The 17,865-nt window shown below is 40.6% G+C and overlaps 1 protein-coding gene across 1 annotated transcript; it reads left to right on the forward strand.

The window, feature by feature from the left end:
- The first annotated feature begins 1,035 nt into the window (after positions 1–1,035).
- C9H6orf118 (chromosome 9 C6orf118 homolog) lies at positions 1,036–16,542 on the forward strand. Its single transcript, XM_068551713.1, is given in 8 exon segments — positions 1,036–1,689; positions 2,492–2,614; positions 3,476–3,535; positions 5,900–6,024; positions 8,889–8,947; positions 12,077–12,258; positions 14,475–14,528; positions 16,492–16,542. Coding segments are annotated over 8 exon segments (1,083 nt in total). The 5' UTR covers positions 1,036–1,260.
- The last annotated feature ends 1,323 nt before the right edge of the window (positions 16,543–17,865 follow it).

A 17,865-nucleotide genomic window follows, 5' to 3' on the forward strand; every position in this document is an offset into this window, starting at 1 on the left:
GGGCCCCAAAGGGGCTGGTTCACTGCCTTGTTCCCAGGGCCCCCCCCCCAGCTCGGGTAACAAGGCAGTGATACAACGTCTGCTGGCTGATTCCTCCAGGATTCGCTGGGAAGGTCGTGCATCAGGCCTGCCTCTCCATGAGCATCTCAGCGACAGCCCAGGAAGAAAGCCCCTCCCCCGTGTCATGTTGGAGTCTGGGCCTACTCCTGTCCTACCAGAAGCGTTGAGAAGGTGTTCCCTGGACTGCAGTCCTTTGATAAAAATAGGTGGCCTTTACGGAGTGTCTACTGCATCCATGTGCTTTTTTGCCAAAAGCAGTTCTATTTGGTTGGCCGTCGGCCCTTCAGAGTAGGACAGTTCTCCTGATTGTGCAGAAGAAGGGACTGCTTCAGAGAGGTTATGTAAGATCTCTGAGCTCACACAGTTAGGGAACTGATTCAGAAGGCCGGCGTTTCCCAGTGCCCAAACGGACTCCTACCTCCGGGACCCTTTGCGGAGGGAGCTGGGGCCCCTGTCAACACAGCCATGGGTTTCACTCTGTGGCTCATTATCTTCCTACACGGGGCGGGGGATGTGTGAACGCCTCATCAGCCATGGACCGGTTTGCTTTGCTCAGGGACTCCTGAGATGTTTAGTTTTAAGGGAGATAGAAAAACACCTTTATTTATTCCCTAGCATGGCTGTCTTTAAGCGTCATTAAGAATTATGATCACGCCTTCAGATTTTTCTTCTAGAGCCTTTGCTAAGAGAGTAAGAAATTCCCTGTTGGATCAGAATCCCCTTTTCCTTCTTCCTGGCTTTGCGGGTCCTAGGCTTTCTGATGGGAATTGCCCGTCACGTGCCCTGGTTCACCCCTCGTCTGCAGCCAGGCTGGCCTGTACTCTCTCCTCTCTGTATGTGTGGGCTCCTGCTCTGGGAGAGGTATATGCTGGCGCAGCAAATGCACACAGCCCTCTTACAGCCTCTCTGTGGAGCCAGAGTGGTATTTAATACTCTTCTTGCCTTTCCTGACCAGTTTACCTAAGGTGGAAACACTGTGAGACACCACGTATTAAGACTCCGTGCAATCTAAGGACACTTCTGAACAAACTCCAGAAAGACCACAGAGATGATGTCTACACGTACACCTCCGGACACCTGAACCCCAGCAAGCTGTACAGGCCTCTGGAGACAATCCTGTACCACTGGCCCAATGCCAACAGGCCCAAGGAGGCAAACGTCTTTGGAGTAGAAAAGCCATCTGATAAGAAGATTAAAAAGATGAAAGATGCTTTAGCTTATTTTACCATCAACACAGCTGTGGGCCCAAACGATGCCGAGAACCCACCACTCTTGAGGTATTTGAACCCTCTGACACATGGTTCCCACACTTCGGAGGAGGATTTGATTCCAAAGAAGGGTTTGAGAGAGGAAGGTTCTCCTGAACGGCCAAAGAGAGAAGAGCTAAGATGGCCCAAGATGAAGGTTCTGAAGTACAAAGAAGTGAAGTCCAGCCGTGAGTGTGCGACGTGCCCCCCAGGCAGGGACGAGTTCCAGTACCTCAGCTCACACTTGGCTGGCATAACAAAAGCAGACAAGTACAGGAAGTTCTTGAGTTTCCAGAAACAAGTTCTTGCAAAGCAAGATGTCTGGAAGAGTGACTTCACTGGGAGCAAGGTAGCGATGTGCCATGAAAAGAAGTTGGAGCAGGTAAGGGGGGCAGTTCTGCGATACTATCGGTACCCGTGCCAGTCCTGGGAGTCTAAAGATTGTGGGCGGAGGCTGGCTCTCTGACGCCTCACTTACTTTCCCAGGTAGGATGGAAAAGGGCTGGGAATATCCCACGTGATGTAGATGGTAACAGTTAGGGTGAAATCAAAGAAGGTTAAGTTTGGAAAGTGGTGCCTTGGAGGTGATTTCATAATGGATAGCAACGGATGCTGCAGGGTAGCTACAGTCAAGCAAGTGCCCCTGGGACAGCGGACGCACCTGAGGAAGAGGTTTGCCTGACTCGCTACGGAAGAATGTGAAGAGAGGGCGAGGAGAGAGTTGAGGGTGCAGGTGAAATCCGAGTTGGAGCCAAGCGGTCTGTAGAAGGTAGTTTGGCGTCATGGGACATGTTACCGCGAGCAACCGAGGGCTGAGAGTGGTACTTAGTGATGGGAAGGGTGAGGCTGCAGGGAACAGTCTACATATGAAATAACCAAACAGCGATGAGATTTTTGGCTGAGAGGACTGATAGAAAGAGAAGGACCCTGAGGACACTGTAGAGGCAGAGAGTGAATTCCTGATTCACAGGATGCAAGGGAATAAATAAAGAAAAATCAGGCAAACATAGGTTCCCAGCCCCAGGCGGTTTGGCCCTCAGCTCTGCTGAGACCCAACGCTGGGGGGCGGGACCTGTGCCCCCTGAGAGAAAGCCCCATGGGGTGTCTGATTCCTCAACCTGAGAAACTAATCAGAAAGGAAAATGAAGTCATCCTGAAACGGGCTGCTTCTCTTTTTCCTCCAGAAGCTCCAGAAAATATGTGTCTGTGACCCTGAAGAGTTCAACAGACTACAGGTCTTTGGAGAAGTCTTTGAAGATATTTGCAATAGTTCTTTGATATTTGGGGATATCTTGAAAGAAATTAAGGTAAGAGAAACATGCTTTTCCCAGATAACAATTGAGAGCCATGCATGATTTTTTGCACACATGAGCTCAAGCCTCACAGAAATTCTGCCGAGTATCATGGTGTCCGTTCTACACATGAGGAAAATCATTCACGGAGACTTGAAGGAATGTGCCTACAGCCACGTGAGTCGTAAATGGGCCACGTGAGGTAAACACCCAGCTAGCTCACTCCTGAAGCCCATATATTTATACTAAAGCTTCCTAATTGTAGATAAACTCTTATAAACTGCACATATGTGACACAGAAACGTCTATGGTTATGCATATATAATTTTATATGAATCTTTAAGGAGTTATAAGTGTGTTGTGATTTCATGGTGAAAGTGACCATCATATCATAGCTGAGTTGGAATTAGGTTGCTTGTGGAGTCTGCTATTGTCCAAGTCCCCAGAACAGGCAAGGCTTAAAAGCAGGGAGTGGTGGTCTGCCCTTCGGAGAACATCTCCATCCCTGGAAGGTCAGTAGGACCCAAATCCACGGAGCGTCCTAGTGGCAGGAGGTCATATGTTGTACGTGTGTCAAGGTATTTTGTGATTTTATCCTGAGTCATCAATAGTTAATATTCAAATATGCTTTAAAGATGGTGAGATTTTGTACATTTTAGTGTGTATACTATTTAATATATTGCAGGAGCATTCTTACATTTTTTTAAATGATCTGAACTGACGTCCTTAGCCTCCATTTTATTTACATATGCAAAGAATATTACATTGTACTGTAACTCATAACACATTTCCAATGGGTCTTTCTTTCTTCTCTCCTTTCTCCCTTGCTTCCTTTCTTCCTTCTTTCTTTTTTTCTCTCTTTTTTTCTTTCTGTAGGACGAATATGAACTCTACATGTTATTACTTCTGAAGACCCAGCCCACAGAACAGTATAAGGTAACAATCAATCATGCAAGTCTTAAGTAGAACCTATTTCTTCATATTTCCGGAGCACTGGAAAACTGTCTGAATCAAAGAAACCCCATTTGTGCCTCCATAATGTAGAACAGCTGACACTTTTAATAGGAATGGGCTTTATACTCATGGGGAACACTCCAGGTAAAGGCAACAGTGAGGGGTGGGCGGGGGAGGCACGCACGTTTCTTGTTTTTTGCAGTATCTCTGGCCACCAGTTCTCCGTGATCTCTGCAGGCCTGTCCTTCTGTAACCCAGTCCTCGCGTGCCTGCTTCGCTCAGAATCGGCTCTCTCTCTCTCCTCACTCTCTGCTGGTAGATGAGATCCCTTACACTGATGGCTCCTGGCTTTGTATGCATCACCCCAATCTTTCCTGTGAGTTCCGGATTACAGTGTATCCAGCCGGTGTCCCCCTGGAGGCTGACACTTAGGTGTCTGAGTCGGCAGGTTACAGACCTTAAAATAGGGAGATTATCTTGAATTAACTGGGTGGGCCCAATCTAATCACACGAGCCCTTAAAAGCAGAGAACTTTCCCTGGCTGAAGTCAGAAGGGAGAGGTGGCAGAAGGGGAAGTCAGAGTTCTGTGATTCTAAGCCTGAGAAGAAGTCAGGACCATTGGGAGCTGTGAGGTGGAGGGTCCAGACGCAGGGACTAGAGAGAGGCCCCTAGGAGCTGAGAGTGGACCCTGCTGACAGCAGGCAAGGGAATGGGACTTCAGTCCTACAACCTCGAGGAACCGGATTCTGCCAACGACCTGAATGATCATGGAAGGAGTTTGTGCTCTGGAGCTCCAGAAAGGAAGGCAGTGCAGCCTGCACCTTGATTTCAGCCCAGTGAGACCCTGAGCAGAGTCCAAAAGCCACTCAGATTTCTGCCCTACAGAACAGAGATAATAAATTTGTGTTATGACACTAAGTTTGTGGTAATTCGTTATGACAGTAAAATAAAAGTAAGAAAATGTCCCACAAACATCTCCAGTTTCCAACACTGTTGTTAAGCTGCTCTTTATTGAACATTTGCTGCCATAGTTCGTGTGTGGTCCTTGTCTCTTGATGCCTCACCAGCTCCTTCCAAACTGCACATTCTGCATTTTCCCAATGAGGTGAAATAGTGTCCACCTGGAAGCTGGGTGACCTCTTGGCAAATAAGGTTTGTGCAGATGTAATCAAGCTCAGATGCGGTCATTAAGGTGGGTCTTAATCCAATGACTGATGTTCTTAGAGGAAGAGGGAAGTTTGGACACAGACGCAGCACGGAAGCAGAGATGGGACTCTCTGGAGTCCCAAACCCTGGAGTAGCTATAGATGTAAGTGGTTTGGGAATATAGAGGGTGCTACGTTAGTAATTACTGGAAAGCATGTACAGTTGTTACCCTCAGGGGAGACTGAGCAGCCCACGTAAACTGTGGCTACCTCCTCTCACTGTGCCAACTTCCAGCGGTTCCCTCCAGGCTTAAGCCACACCTGTGGATGCTTAGTAAGGAAGATGGGCTACAGGAATGACGTTATCACTTACAAAACTAAGAGAATGTAGCAGTGTAGCTAGGATGACTTCTGACATTTTCAATAAAGTTTAAAAATCCTATCTTATAAATTGGGAAAAAGAATGTCTTACTTTGTCTATGAAAAAAAAAATCACAGCCTGACAAGGAAGTCCGTTCTAACTTAGCTCTTAATCGAAAATCACATGTTTGCATGGTGTTCTTCGTCTTGAGCTTTTTGTGCTTCAGAAAAAAGCTTTTGTTTGGCAGGAATAAGCCATGGCTCCAGCTGGGTGTCTACCTTGTTCTTTACTTTTTGAGGTTAAGTCATAAAGGAACATATATGCCCATATCCCAATCAAACACCAGAATGAAAAAATCCCCAGGCCATCAGGGCACTAGATCCTTCTTTCTGCTTCTGGAAACTTGGCAGCCCATCACTTAAGAAGGCAGAGACCTTTGTTTCACCACATTTACTTTATATCCATATATAGCCATCGAGTTAATATCGTTTCTCACTAATTAGGGAGAAACAATTATGGTGCTGATAATAATGTGCTAGAAGCACTTTATTCGGCACTTTCCTTCCCCCACACAAACCAACAGTGAAACCACACCACTCTAAATGTCTTAGGAAAATAAAAACTTAAAATTAAAAAATATATACCTTACCCAGATCTTCACGTGGCGATTTATCCCTCCTCTGATATTCCTCCCTCCCTTCTGTCCTCCCTATTTACCTATTTTGACTAGAATTTGCATTTTGGCTCAGAACATCGTGAATACACTGTATTAACAGAAAAAGGAAAATCCTCACCCTTGCTTTGTGTTTGTCTCACCTGTTACGGCCTCATTCTGCCCAGACTTTGCTGACTCACATCCAGGGGCTGGAGACGAGGAGGGTGAGGACCGCAGACCTTGACCAGGCCAGGGAGGAGCTGAGGGCACTCGTGATGGCCATCAAAGCAGCCCTGGACCGTAATGACAAGTGAGGGTTGATCTATGCTGGGATTACACTTATTTTACAATGTCTTAACACCATGTGACAAGCATATTTTACACTTTTTCCTGCCTTGTTGGGTGTGGCACCCTGCCTTTATCAACACCAAGCTGTTCGCCGGGTCTCTTGCACAAACCGTCACACACGTGACGAGGATGTTCTACTAAATCTGGTGTTTCTATGAGGGGAGTTTGGGGAGGTTTCTGAAGGAATCTCAGGTCATCTTCGGTTGTCCCCTCAGGATTTATTGTTGGCTGAGTAGGCTGCAAAGTCAAGATAGCTTTTAAGAATGCCCTAGTTATTTTTTTAACTTAGAAAATCTTTTAACCTCTGTGATTAGTCTTTCAGGGTGAAACCACAACCTGATAGGGTATAAATTTTTTAAAGAATTAAAAAAAAGATGAAAGTAAATCTGACACACTCAAAATATGCTCAAGCAAACAAAACAAGAAACAAAAACCAAAAATCAAAACTCTGCCTTCAGTGTAACTAAAAGACAGAAAGTGCCCTAAATTCAAAATACCTGAAAATAGAAAATAAACATTCTGTGCCAGTGAAACATTATCTACTCTCTTTCAGCAAAATTTGGTGAGAGCAAGGTCAGTCTGGGGCAGAGAGAAGAATGGAGTTAGTAGAAATCCTAAAATTGTCTTAAAAGCACTGTGTGAGAGGGAGTGAACCACCCAAAGTGAGAATACTGCACAGGTTACTGGGGGGTCCACCAGAGCACTGACTCAAAAGAAGGGGACATAAAAGTGAGTGTGGAAGCAAGGAAACAATTCTGAGATGATGATATGGGTGAGAAGAGGGTGAAAAGGAAGTGATCAGCATACTTGGAAGAGAAAAATTAGCAAGGGAGAGAAATTTAGAACCCCTTAAGAGAAGAAAATCAAAGGGCATACAACCCCTCCCACTACTGTTTTTCCATCTCTTCAAAAAAAAAAACAAAAAAAGGAAACAAAACAAAACAAAATAAAACCCAAACAACAAAAACAAAAGTATAATTTGCTCTGACAGAAAAGTGTCTTCTTGAATTAAGAATCTCACAAACTAGGAGCCCTAACCGTAAAAATGCAGAGTCTGTGTCCACACAGCTGACTCTAAAAAGAAAACAGAAAATAAGGACCCTTATAATTTAGCTGATGAAAATCCCTAACATCTGGCAACAACAACAAACAGCTGGAGAAGAAAACTGTGCCACAGCCCTGCAAACTAAACCAAATATTCTCAAAAGAGCATTTCAGGGTATAGAAACAACCTTAAGTCATAAATTTAAAACCTAAGCACAGAAATCAACAGCAGGAAAAGAGGAGGCCATGAAACAAGATTTGACAGCTGAGGAAAGATAGTGAAAAAGTCAAAATTATATTATAGATCAAGACTAAACTAGGACATGTCCAGGGAGGAATAGTTTGGAATGAAAATGTAACAAGGGGCATTAGAAAAAAGCAAGAAACAATCAAGAGAATTAAAACGTGATAAATAAAGAAAACGAGTCAGAGAAAAAGTGGTTGAAATAAAAGACAGGCAAAGAAGATCCAACTTATATGTAATGGAAGTCCCCAGGAAGAAAAACAAAACAGTGAAATAGAAACATAAGTAACATTTAGAACTGTAACACATTGAAAGTTTTTTTTTTAAATTTATTTTTGGCTGCATTGTGTCTTCGTTGCTGTGTGCAGGCTTTCTCTATTTGTGGTGAGCGGGGGCTACTCTTTGTTGCAGTGCATGGGCTTCTCATTGCGGTGGTTTCTCTTGTTGTGGAGCATGGGGTCTAGGCACGTGGGTTTCAGTAGTTGTGGCATGCAGGCTCAGTAGTTGCAACACGTGGGCCCTAGAGCACATGGGCTCAGTAGTTGTGTCGCATGGGCTCTAGAGCGCAGGCTCAGTAGTTGTGGCGCATGAGCTTAGTTGCTCTGCAGCATGTGGGATCTTCCTGGACCAGGGATCGAACCTGTGTCCCCTGCATTGGCAGGCAGATTCTTAAACACTGCATCACCAGGGAAGTCTCATATAACACAACACATCAAAAGTTTGTGGAGACTAAACCCTCTGAAATACATATTGAAAAGGTTTTCACCATTATTATTAACCCACTTAACCTTAATTTCTTAAACTTGGAGTCATAATACTTTTCTATTTCTTTTAGTCTGTCATAAAATGAATTAATGTGTACGAAAATCTTAAACCATCAAGCCCCTTGTAGGCAAGCCAGTGTTAAGTCATTTGTGGTGCTTATGTTTTTAACCAAATCACAGGGTTTCCCTCAGTATATGCAAGACTTATTTGATTCTTTTTCTCTCTAAATGTATTAGAGATAGTCAGTGTAGTTTATTTTGAATGAGGAAGAAGATACAAAGAGATAACAAAGGTTTTATTTCCTCCTTTTAAAATTTCTTGTGTTTTATTTTTAGTTTAAATATAGTGGAATTTGTAAATTGTATCTATGGGATGCAATCATAATTAACAGGGAAAATGCAACATGTATTCCAATATCGGCAGGATTTTTCCATTATTGGCCTCATTATTTCATTATTGGCTTCAGAGTGTAAAATACTAGTTTCTTTGCCTCCTTGCTTCTTAAAAATTCAAGTCACAAAGTAATATCAATAAATGCTGTAAGACCAGCTCCTTTACCAGTGGCTTAGGCAACCTTGGTAAGAAAGTATTCTTTTGTTTATTGAACTTGACTGATCCAGGCTCTCATACATCTTCAAATCACCTTTTTTTGTTAGAAACTAAGAAGATCTGTTCTTATTTCTCAATTTTAGGACTGTAGTATAAAAGAGACAAAAGGAAAAAGGTACAAACAGGGTTCTAACACATCACTATGTTTTATCACCAAACCGTAGGCTCAGAAGTGAATTGGAGCTGGAACGCACGTTGCTGCAATCCACTAAGAAGAGATCAGGTGAGTGACCGTGTGATTGATCTTCTGACATGACTTTTGCTGTGACCTTCGGGTGAGGAATCTTCACACCTGGTCCACTGTTCATGGCGTCTTCTGTTAGTTGTTTGAAAGGGTTTTTCAGAGAGGTTATTACATTTTATTCCTTTTTCTCCCCATCAAGTTCTTTAGAAATTCAGTAAGTTTTCATTTTATCTGAAATGCTTTAAATGAAATACTTTAAAGACACAAGGAAGCAGTTGATTTCTTTAAGAGTTTCTGTCAGGGCCAAGATCATTATCCCAGTTTCTGCTGCTTTGGGCACTTTTGGTTACTGAGTTTCTCTGTAACAGGAGACGACTTGTATGCATTTCATTTTCCTCCAGGATCTTTGTGGGTTTTAGTGGAACATTGAATGAATTCAGGACCTTATGTAGCAAGAATTAAGTCAAGCTTTGACCAAGATATTTGGAATAGATTCTAAGAAAATTGACCAAATGGTATAAATATGAGAGTCAGCTCCCCCGAGGAAGTGCTGAAGGACTAAACACTGTTGATTTTAGAGAAAGTGTCTTGAAATATATAATAGATTGTGGGGGCGTGGGGGGGGCTGGTGACAGTGAACACTTCAGCGCAACCAAGTGAGATGGAAATAGACGAAGCGGGGTCGTGGCCTGTGGTTTCCAGGGTAACAGCAAGGAAGACAGCCCAGCCTGGTTTTCACAACCTTTACATCTTTATTCCTGCATCAGAGGAGGCAGCTTTTCCAGGCAACAATGAGTTTCTGCCCAGGTCTGGGATGCCCTCTCTTGCAGACGGTCCTCAACCCGCCCGTCTCAGCGACCCACTCACATGGCTGTTATCTGAACTGGTTTCATCTCAGCTGCTGCCTGGTCATTGGGGGCAGTGACAGTGCTTCCCTTAGTCGTTAGGAGGGTTCAGAGTGATGACCTGTGTGTGGCAGGACCACAGGGCCTGGCACAGCGGAGTTGCTCTGCCTGTCGGCTCGTATCGTTATTACATGTGGGCAGGAGCACACAGTTCGTGGGAAATTAATTACATTTTGTGAACATTTATGCAGAGTAACAATATTAAAAATTATCTCAAAGTCAGATACGCAACTTAGAGTTTGATTAAATAACCAAAATAAGTTCAATTAAGTATGCTGCTCATTAATCTTTACTGTTTACACTTATGATTCACTCAAATGTCATTTTTCCTCCAGGCTTGTTCCACACTAACTCACCCTGGAATCACTTTTCTCCTCTCAGCATCTTTGAGGTTGTTCTCACAAGTCTAACCGGTTTTGAGAAGAAATCTGGTGTTCTCTATTCTTCCTCCTTTATTCGTTTTCTAAAGTTTTCTCATTCGCAAGCCTTCTCCAACCATACACATTTTCTGTGGAATTGCCCCCATTTTGATACCACAGTCTTCCTCTTTAGGTAAAAAAGAGGAACAGTTGGGTCACACTCCTTTTGACTTCTTTGCTGACAGTTAATTGCTTCAGGTGAAACCCTCAGTTTAGATCAAGGTGGGGATCAAAGACTTTATTTTGTAGCATCTCTCAGAGTTCGTGTAGAAGCTTAATGACTGTTTCTGCTCTGTTAGCTCATCATGTATCAAAACTTACCTTCCCACTTTTCCCTTCTTCCAAATCTGGCAAGTTTGAGTGACGGCAATGACTTGGGTCCTGCTCACCTATGTATAAATAGGTATGATCACTCTTTCTGCCTTTTTTCCTGTCAAAAAGGAGTAGTCGTTCTTTCTCAAAAAATTAACCCCCCCCCCCACTCATCAGAATCTAGCTGTGCTGCTTGAAAACAAAGCAGCCTTAGCAGTGAGTTACTCTCTGTCTCCACCGCCTCTCTGTACTCCTTAAATACTGATATTTATTGGAGCCCAGCATGTTTTTGGTTCACTCCACATGTCTTTGATTCTAAATCTCTTCCCTGCTAAAATACATTTTTAGGCTTAAGATCTGTATATGCCACTGCCTACTGGACATGGCACGTGAGTGTCAACTCAACAAGTCCAAGATTGGTTTCGCTCTCTCTCTCTGAATTTACATGTCCTTGGAAATTTTAATGAATGGCATCTCCAAACGCGTGGCGCTCAAGTCAGAACACCACTGGCAGGTGTCTTCACTCTCCTCCCTGCAACCATGTCAGCAGGGCTTGTAGTAAGTGGCCGTGGCCAAGTTGGGTTCAAACCCAGCTCTTTCTTACCTCTCTGCTGCACTGAGCTTATTATTCCCTTCCTACCACATCTGTTCTTAGCTATGGCCAAGCTGAAACCTAAGGGTTATTTTGATATCTACTCCTCTACATCCAGATCATGGCAGCTACCAGTTCTATTTCCTAAATCGTTCCTCTCCACTTCTCTCTATGCCCCAGGTTCTATCGTGATCTGATAGTTTGAATGACTGCAGTAGCTTCCTAAATGGCCGTCCAGATTGGAGTCTTGCCTTTCTCACTTTTGATACCATAGACAGAGTGACCATGGTTGATAGTGTTTCTTCCCAGCCTAAAAGCCTTCAAGTCAGCTTTGACTGATTTCTTCACGTAGGTTAGAAGACCTTTTCAGATCTGTCCCCTGTTCCTTTCTAGTGTCATTTCTTCCTGTCTCTCACCAGTCCCTCAGTGCCCGCATCCTACTGTGTAACTTTCCTTTTACTGAATGTGCCAAATTCTTCTCTTCTGCCTCCTGCCCACACCCTCCCGCTTGTCTGACTCCTGTTCCTCCTCCTGGTCTCAACTTAGTCACACGTCTCTGGCAAAGTCATCCATCCAGGCATCTTCCCCACGCTGTGTTAGGCACTCAATAAATACTCATCAATTATATTAAATGAATTAAAGGAGGAATCCCCCCATTCTTGGATCAGATAATTTTTTCCTTTTATCTCCGTTGCTATGCCTTTACTGTTTACATTTTTAATAGGAAAAGATTCACAATATAGAAAAATATATAGATACCAAGGCGATGAAATACATACACTTAACTTGGATCAGATAATTTTTATTGATGTGCTTGAAGTTTGAGTTACATTATAGTTTATAACTATATACAACATACATAATATTCTTAATACATAATGTTATTAATAAGGACTAAGGTATTAAACATAGAATACTTTGCTTTTAAAAAATATTCCAGAATCACCTGAGAAAAATGTAATGAAGGAGGAGCGCCTTACTCTTATTGAGAAGGTTGAAAAAAAGAGGTGTGAAGTGCTTAATAAATGGGATGAAATTCAAGCTCTTGAAAGAGAAATTAAAACAACTTTGGTTCATACTGGAATTTTGCATATCACCGAGAATAAGATTAAAAGCTTAGAGGTATGCAAATTGTTTATTTGAATGTTTACATTGTTCTTTTGCTGGAAGACCTTGACAAACACGTGAAGCATTTTGATTTTGCAATAGGGAAAAAAAATAACATAACATTTGGTCCAAACATATTTTCAATTCAAAACATTTATAGCAAATGATTAGAAGAGTTAAGAGATACAGCTAAAACAACAAAAATGAAGGTGATAAAAATTCTGTAGAGCTCTGTTAAGGGTCAAATTGGATCTCTTTCAGGTCAGTTGACATCTCTTAAAACTTAACAATTTTGTATAGAAAATGGTTATCATAAAAATTACTCCCATCATTCAGTGTCTAATATATACTATGTAGTTTAATCTGAAGCCCAGAGAGGCTAAGTGACCTGCTCAACTTGACACAGAATACAGGTGGCAAAGCTGGGATTCAGTTTAATTCTTTTGGGCCCCAAAGTCCTTATATTTACTATTGAGCCACATAGACTCCATACAAGTTGTACAATTACGCTGGAAGATAGGATTAGTTACTGCCATTGAGGGTCTACTATATTAGACTTTATCAATTGTTGCTAACCATTTCCTTGATAAACAATAAAATATAAATTATGATCTATGTTTTGAAATGCTATGATGCCCAAATTTTTAATGTTATGATCTAATTTTTATTTGCGCAGAATCTGACTCAATACAACTTCTACTTAAAGAATTTAAAAGTGATATTTGAATATTCTTTTTCTCCTGGTTATAGAGTTACATATATTTTCCCAGTACTACCATTTTTTTTTAAGTCAAATTATAAAGTGTATAGGAAGGTGGTGGTGGTCTAAACTTGTTTTGATTTCTCTCTCTCTATTTTAAAATAATCTGTTCAGATTTCCTTCTGTGTTTTCATTTAGAGTCTGCCCTTTCCTTTTTAAACTAAAACTGTCTTGAGAAGAAACACTAATTTATAGTTGAATTTTTAAACAGTGAAAACAAGTTGTAGCTTTATGTATTATGAGCATGTTATAATGCAAAATCATGTAAACTTTTCTTTCATAATTAAGACCTCTTTTAAATGGATTGAACCTAGGAAATAGAAGATTCCCTATAATGATTCCATATCAGTAATTTATAATACTTTAAATATTTATTATTTATATTTGGCTCCTTAATTCAAATACTGGAGGGTACAATAGAATTGCATTTATTATCCTATTAAGTAACTGATATCTGGATCTGGATTCAAAATGTTATTTCTAACCAGACGACAAAATAACTAAATATATCACGGATTTATGATGCACAGATATTTCTGTAAACAATACAAAAATACTATTTCATTTAATTCCCAACAACCCTAAGAGATAGATGCTGTTATTAACCCTCTTTTTCAGATAGGGAAACCAAGACACCGGTATACTAAGTAACTTGATTAAGCTCACAGCATCAAGTAGTAGAATTAGGATTTAAAGTCAGCCCAACTTCTTAATTATACATTATCCAGCCTCATGATGCAATTACGAATCCTTTTCAATATGGTGGATATCTGGAAGAGCAGATATCCTCTCTTCATCATTATTTTGTTCACAATTATCTTGGATATTGTCATTTACAGTATTAACTAATTTTTCAGTTTCAGTAATAATACTCTTGGTATTTTTATTGTGTTTCTAATGAATTAGAAATTCATTTGGGAAGAAGTGACAGCTTTACAATATGAGCACTCTATCTAGGATCATTTTGTATTTGTTTATTTTAATGCATTGGTCTTAAATATTTTTTGTTACTTTTGTTCTTGTGACTTTTCAGTATCTGTTACTATTGTGAATGGCAACTCAAAATTTTTTTCTTAACATTACAGTTTATAATCAGTTATCACTGATATTATATGACTTACTGATGTTTGTATTTTTATATTGTATCTGGCTATCTTAAAAATTCCATTATCAGCTCTGAAAAATGAGGAACTCTTCTACTCTGGAACTTCCCTAAGCTTCTCCAGTTTTTTGCAACATCAGCTACCACCTTCTCTAGTTTTTTACCCAGAGGGCCAGGATCTTTCTGTCTCAATAAATGTCCTGCAAGTCATGCTTTGTTTTTTCATTGTTTTTAAGTGGTGCGCTGTTGAATACTTTTGAAATTAGCATAACAGCATTCACATAATACTTTTTGTTCCATAAGTGGGGAAAAATATTTAACAAATATTCTTAACCAAGTATCTTTCTTTTCAAACCATTTTTCCTTCAGACTGAAACTATAAAGTTGGAAACAGCAAATAAAATTTTAAAGAAGAAAATACAAGTAAGTTTGTGTGAATCTATGTTTTTCAATAAAAATATTTCCCCTAGTGCCTTCTCGTACTATGTCATAAACCAAATATGAAAGTATATGCATAATCTTTCTAAATGATAACATTCTCTCATGCCAGGAGTATCTCGCTATGCAGACATTAGCTTAAAACTGGATAGGTGTAAGCTAATGTATTAATGAAAAGAAGAGCATTCTTTTTTTAATAGTTGAATGTGTCAATCAGAATTGACCATTCCTCTAACCCTTCTGCACATAAAAATTAATTGTAATAAGTTTATTTGGTGACAAGGAATGTAATGTAATGAACTGGCTCCCTTAATGACTTTCCAGGATAGCCCTCCAAAATGTACGGTAACAATTTGTTGTTTCATAGATGGTAGTGCTGCCTTGATTACATATGTATTATATACAGTATGAAGTAGTATGCTATGCCTGATTCTACAAGTGGTAATGCATTTGGATGTAATCGACAACATTACTGCCATTACCAATGAGCAGTATCATGCATTACACATGACCAAATGATTTCTGATTCTTGGTAGTTTATTGAAAACCACGTGAAGCAGATCATGGGGAAGAGCAAGCTGAGTGAGGGGGAGAAACAGTGAGTATCGATGCCCTGGTAAAGGAACTGTCATAATAATCTGATGTTGAAACTATCAAGACCGTCCATTTACAACTAGACTACACTGGACAGTACTTTTGAAGTGTTTGCATTCCTGAGTGTTAACTTCACACATGCATGCCACACATCCTTTCCAGTGCTTAAGAATGCTTAGTCCAAGATTTCAAGCTCCACTGTATATATTATTCAGCAATCTAGAAATAAATTCTTTGGAAAAAGCTGAAGAGTTGAGGGTGAATCCTCATGGGCAGGGATCAGGAAGGTGGGGAGGTGTGTGGCTCTGAGTGGCTTTCTTTTCTCAAATTATATGGCTTTTAGTGATACTAAATCTTTGAAACAACCTATACATGTATGATTCTGAAAATTTTAATTTAAAAATAAAATGCTGATTTGTATTATCTGTTACATACGTTTAGATTTTATAGAGTTAATTTTCTTTTGAGTTGGTATCATATTTTAAATCTCAGGATTTGGAAAGGCTGGGAAAACCATTGATGATTTAAATATGGAAAGAGCTTATTGTATCAACAAGTAAAAAGACGTTTAATTGTTGGTGGCGTAGGTTCAATGAAATCATCAAGGAACCAGGGTTCTTCTCTCTTCCTTCCCTGCTTTCCTTGAGGATGGTTTTCCTCCTCAGGGCCTCAGCATGGCTGTGTTCAGGCACTGGGTCCACGTCCCACGTGGGAAGAAAAGGGAAAGTGCAGGACAGGTGGCAAAGAGCTTCTCATTATGAGCTTATTCTGTTGTATTTAGGAAGGAAAGCCCTTCCCAGGGACTTCCACTGTATCTCACTGGCCAGCACCACATCCCAAGGCCACCCTTAGCTGCAAAGGAGTCAGAAAATAGAACCATTCCACTTGCCAGTTTACATGGTAGAGAGAGGAGAAAAGGTGTTAGGATGGGTGTTGACTGAGCCACACAGGTAGATCCAGGTTCTGTGAGGCCTTGTATTATCCTCAGAGGAAAAGAATATAGAAGTACAAATACAAAAGAGGGAAGATTCCTTCCATAGTCTTGGCAGTGAGAATGAACTGATCTGATGTTTAAACATCATTATCGTCAAGGTAAATCTACCTCTGCTGCCACACCCTGCTTAGCCTGGAAAATGTTGCAGGGGACTGTGCCCATATGTAGAGAGAGAAACTTTGCTACATTCAACGCCAAAAGTCTACTACAAATATCCTGTGAAAGAAAGTGGAGGGTTGCAAAGTCTTACTCTAAGTTTTTAAGTAAATGTGTCCTAAATAGATGTTTATTTTGAAATTTTCTTTTATGCTTAATGTACTTTTTTCTAACCCATTGTACTCATTTGTTTTGTATTTTAAGGAACCTTTGGGAATTTATTAAAGAATTTGTAAAATTAAAACAGACAGATAACTCTTAAGTGACTGGAAGAATGACCTAGGAAAACTCACAGCCACCATCTACATAGTGTGGATGTTTGCAGAGGTATAGATTAACGAAGATACATTTCATTTTGTCAGTTTTAATCTCCAATAAAATTAATGTGGTATATGTATCCTACTCAGGATATTGAAATAAGTACATGTATTCATGTGATTAGTTTTACTTTGTATACATATTCATAAAAATAGTAGTTCTTAGAGTATTTTCTGCTTCCATTCAATAACTTTCTCCAGGAAGAAAAACTTTCAATTATTTGATAGGACTAGGAAATTCAGCACTGCTGCAATACAGATTAAACTTATTTCTTATTTGCCAATGCAAGTTTATGTATAAGCGTTTAAAAAATGTAGTAGTTGTTGAATAAATATCCATATAATTAAATGATACAGTGCCCTACCGCCGTTACAAAACTAGCATGGTGCTTTGCACTGCACATGTCTTAGCTGATTGTGATCTTCATGACAACCTTTGTATCCACACTTTGCCTATAACATGGCTTGAACACTCAGAGTAAATGCAAGTCCGGTTACTTTGGACAACCATATATAGGGCTGCAGTGAAGATCAAATGTCAGTAGTAGGTATAAACGTGAGGGTTTTAGCCCTAACTTGGAACAGTAGGGTTTGAGGTTAGAGAGAGAGAAAGAGATAAGCAAGGTTTACTTTCTATGGACCAGAAGGTGTGTTCATCACAGGTCTCCTTAAGATGTTCAGCTCTTCCTAGGACATGATCCACTCTGCTTTCAGAGACACACGGGTGGCAACTGAAACAGAAACATTTTACCATGTATAAAAATAGATTAGACTTTACTAATGTTTGTTGAGTTCTCTATGTTCAAGTTGCTTTCTATGGGTTATTTATGTTCTTTGGAATCTTATTGAGTAGGCACCTTGTATCCCATTACACAGGGGAGAGAATGAAAATGTAAAATGGTGAGTTGATTCCCTTAAAGTTCACTTAAATAATAGAACTGGGATCCAAACCCAGATGTGGCTTGCTCAGTTCCATGTCATTTTGACACATCATCAGTCAAGATATAGGGAAATGAATTTCTGCAATGTCAAAGAGCGACATAAAGACCACTAGAACTAAAAACAGACCAACACACAAAGCTGCATTTATTTGCTTGTCAGGAAAGGGAGAGCTATTCACTCAAGAAACGGGGTCAGGGAGGATCTACTTTGGAGGCGGAAAAGCTGGATGCAGAGGCAAAGGGATGTGTTATTCCATGGTATGAGGGCTTCTGGCTTTAGGGACCAAATGGATTTGTGGGGGAGGAGTGGAGGGGCAGGA

Source organism: Eschrichtius robustus, chromosome 9 (assembly GCF_028021215.1).
Source record: "Eschrichtius robustus isolate mEscRob2 chromosome 9, mEscRob2.pri, whole genome shotgun sequence".
In the NCBI taxonomy this organism is placed as follows: Eukaryota; Metazoa; Chordata; class Mammalia; order Artiodactyla; family Eschrichtiidae; genus Eschrichtius; species Eschrichtius robustus.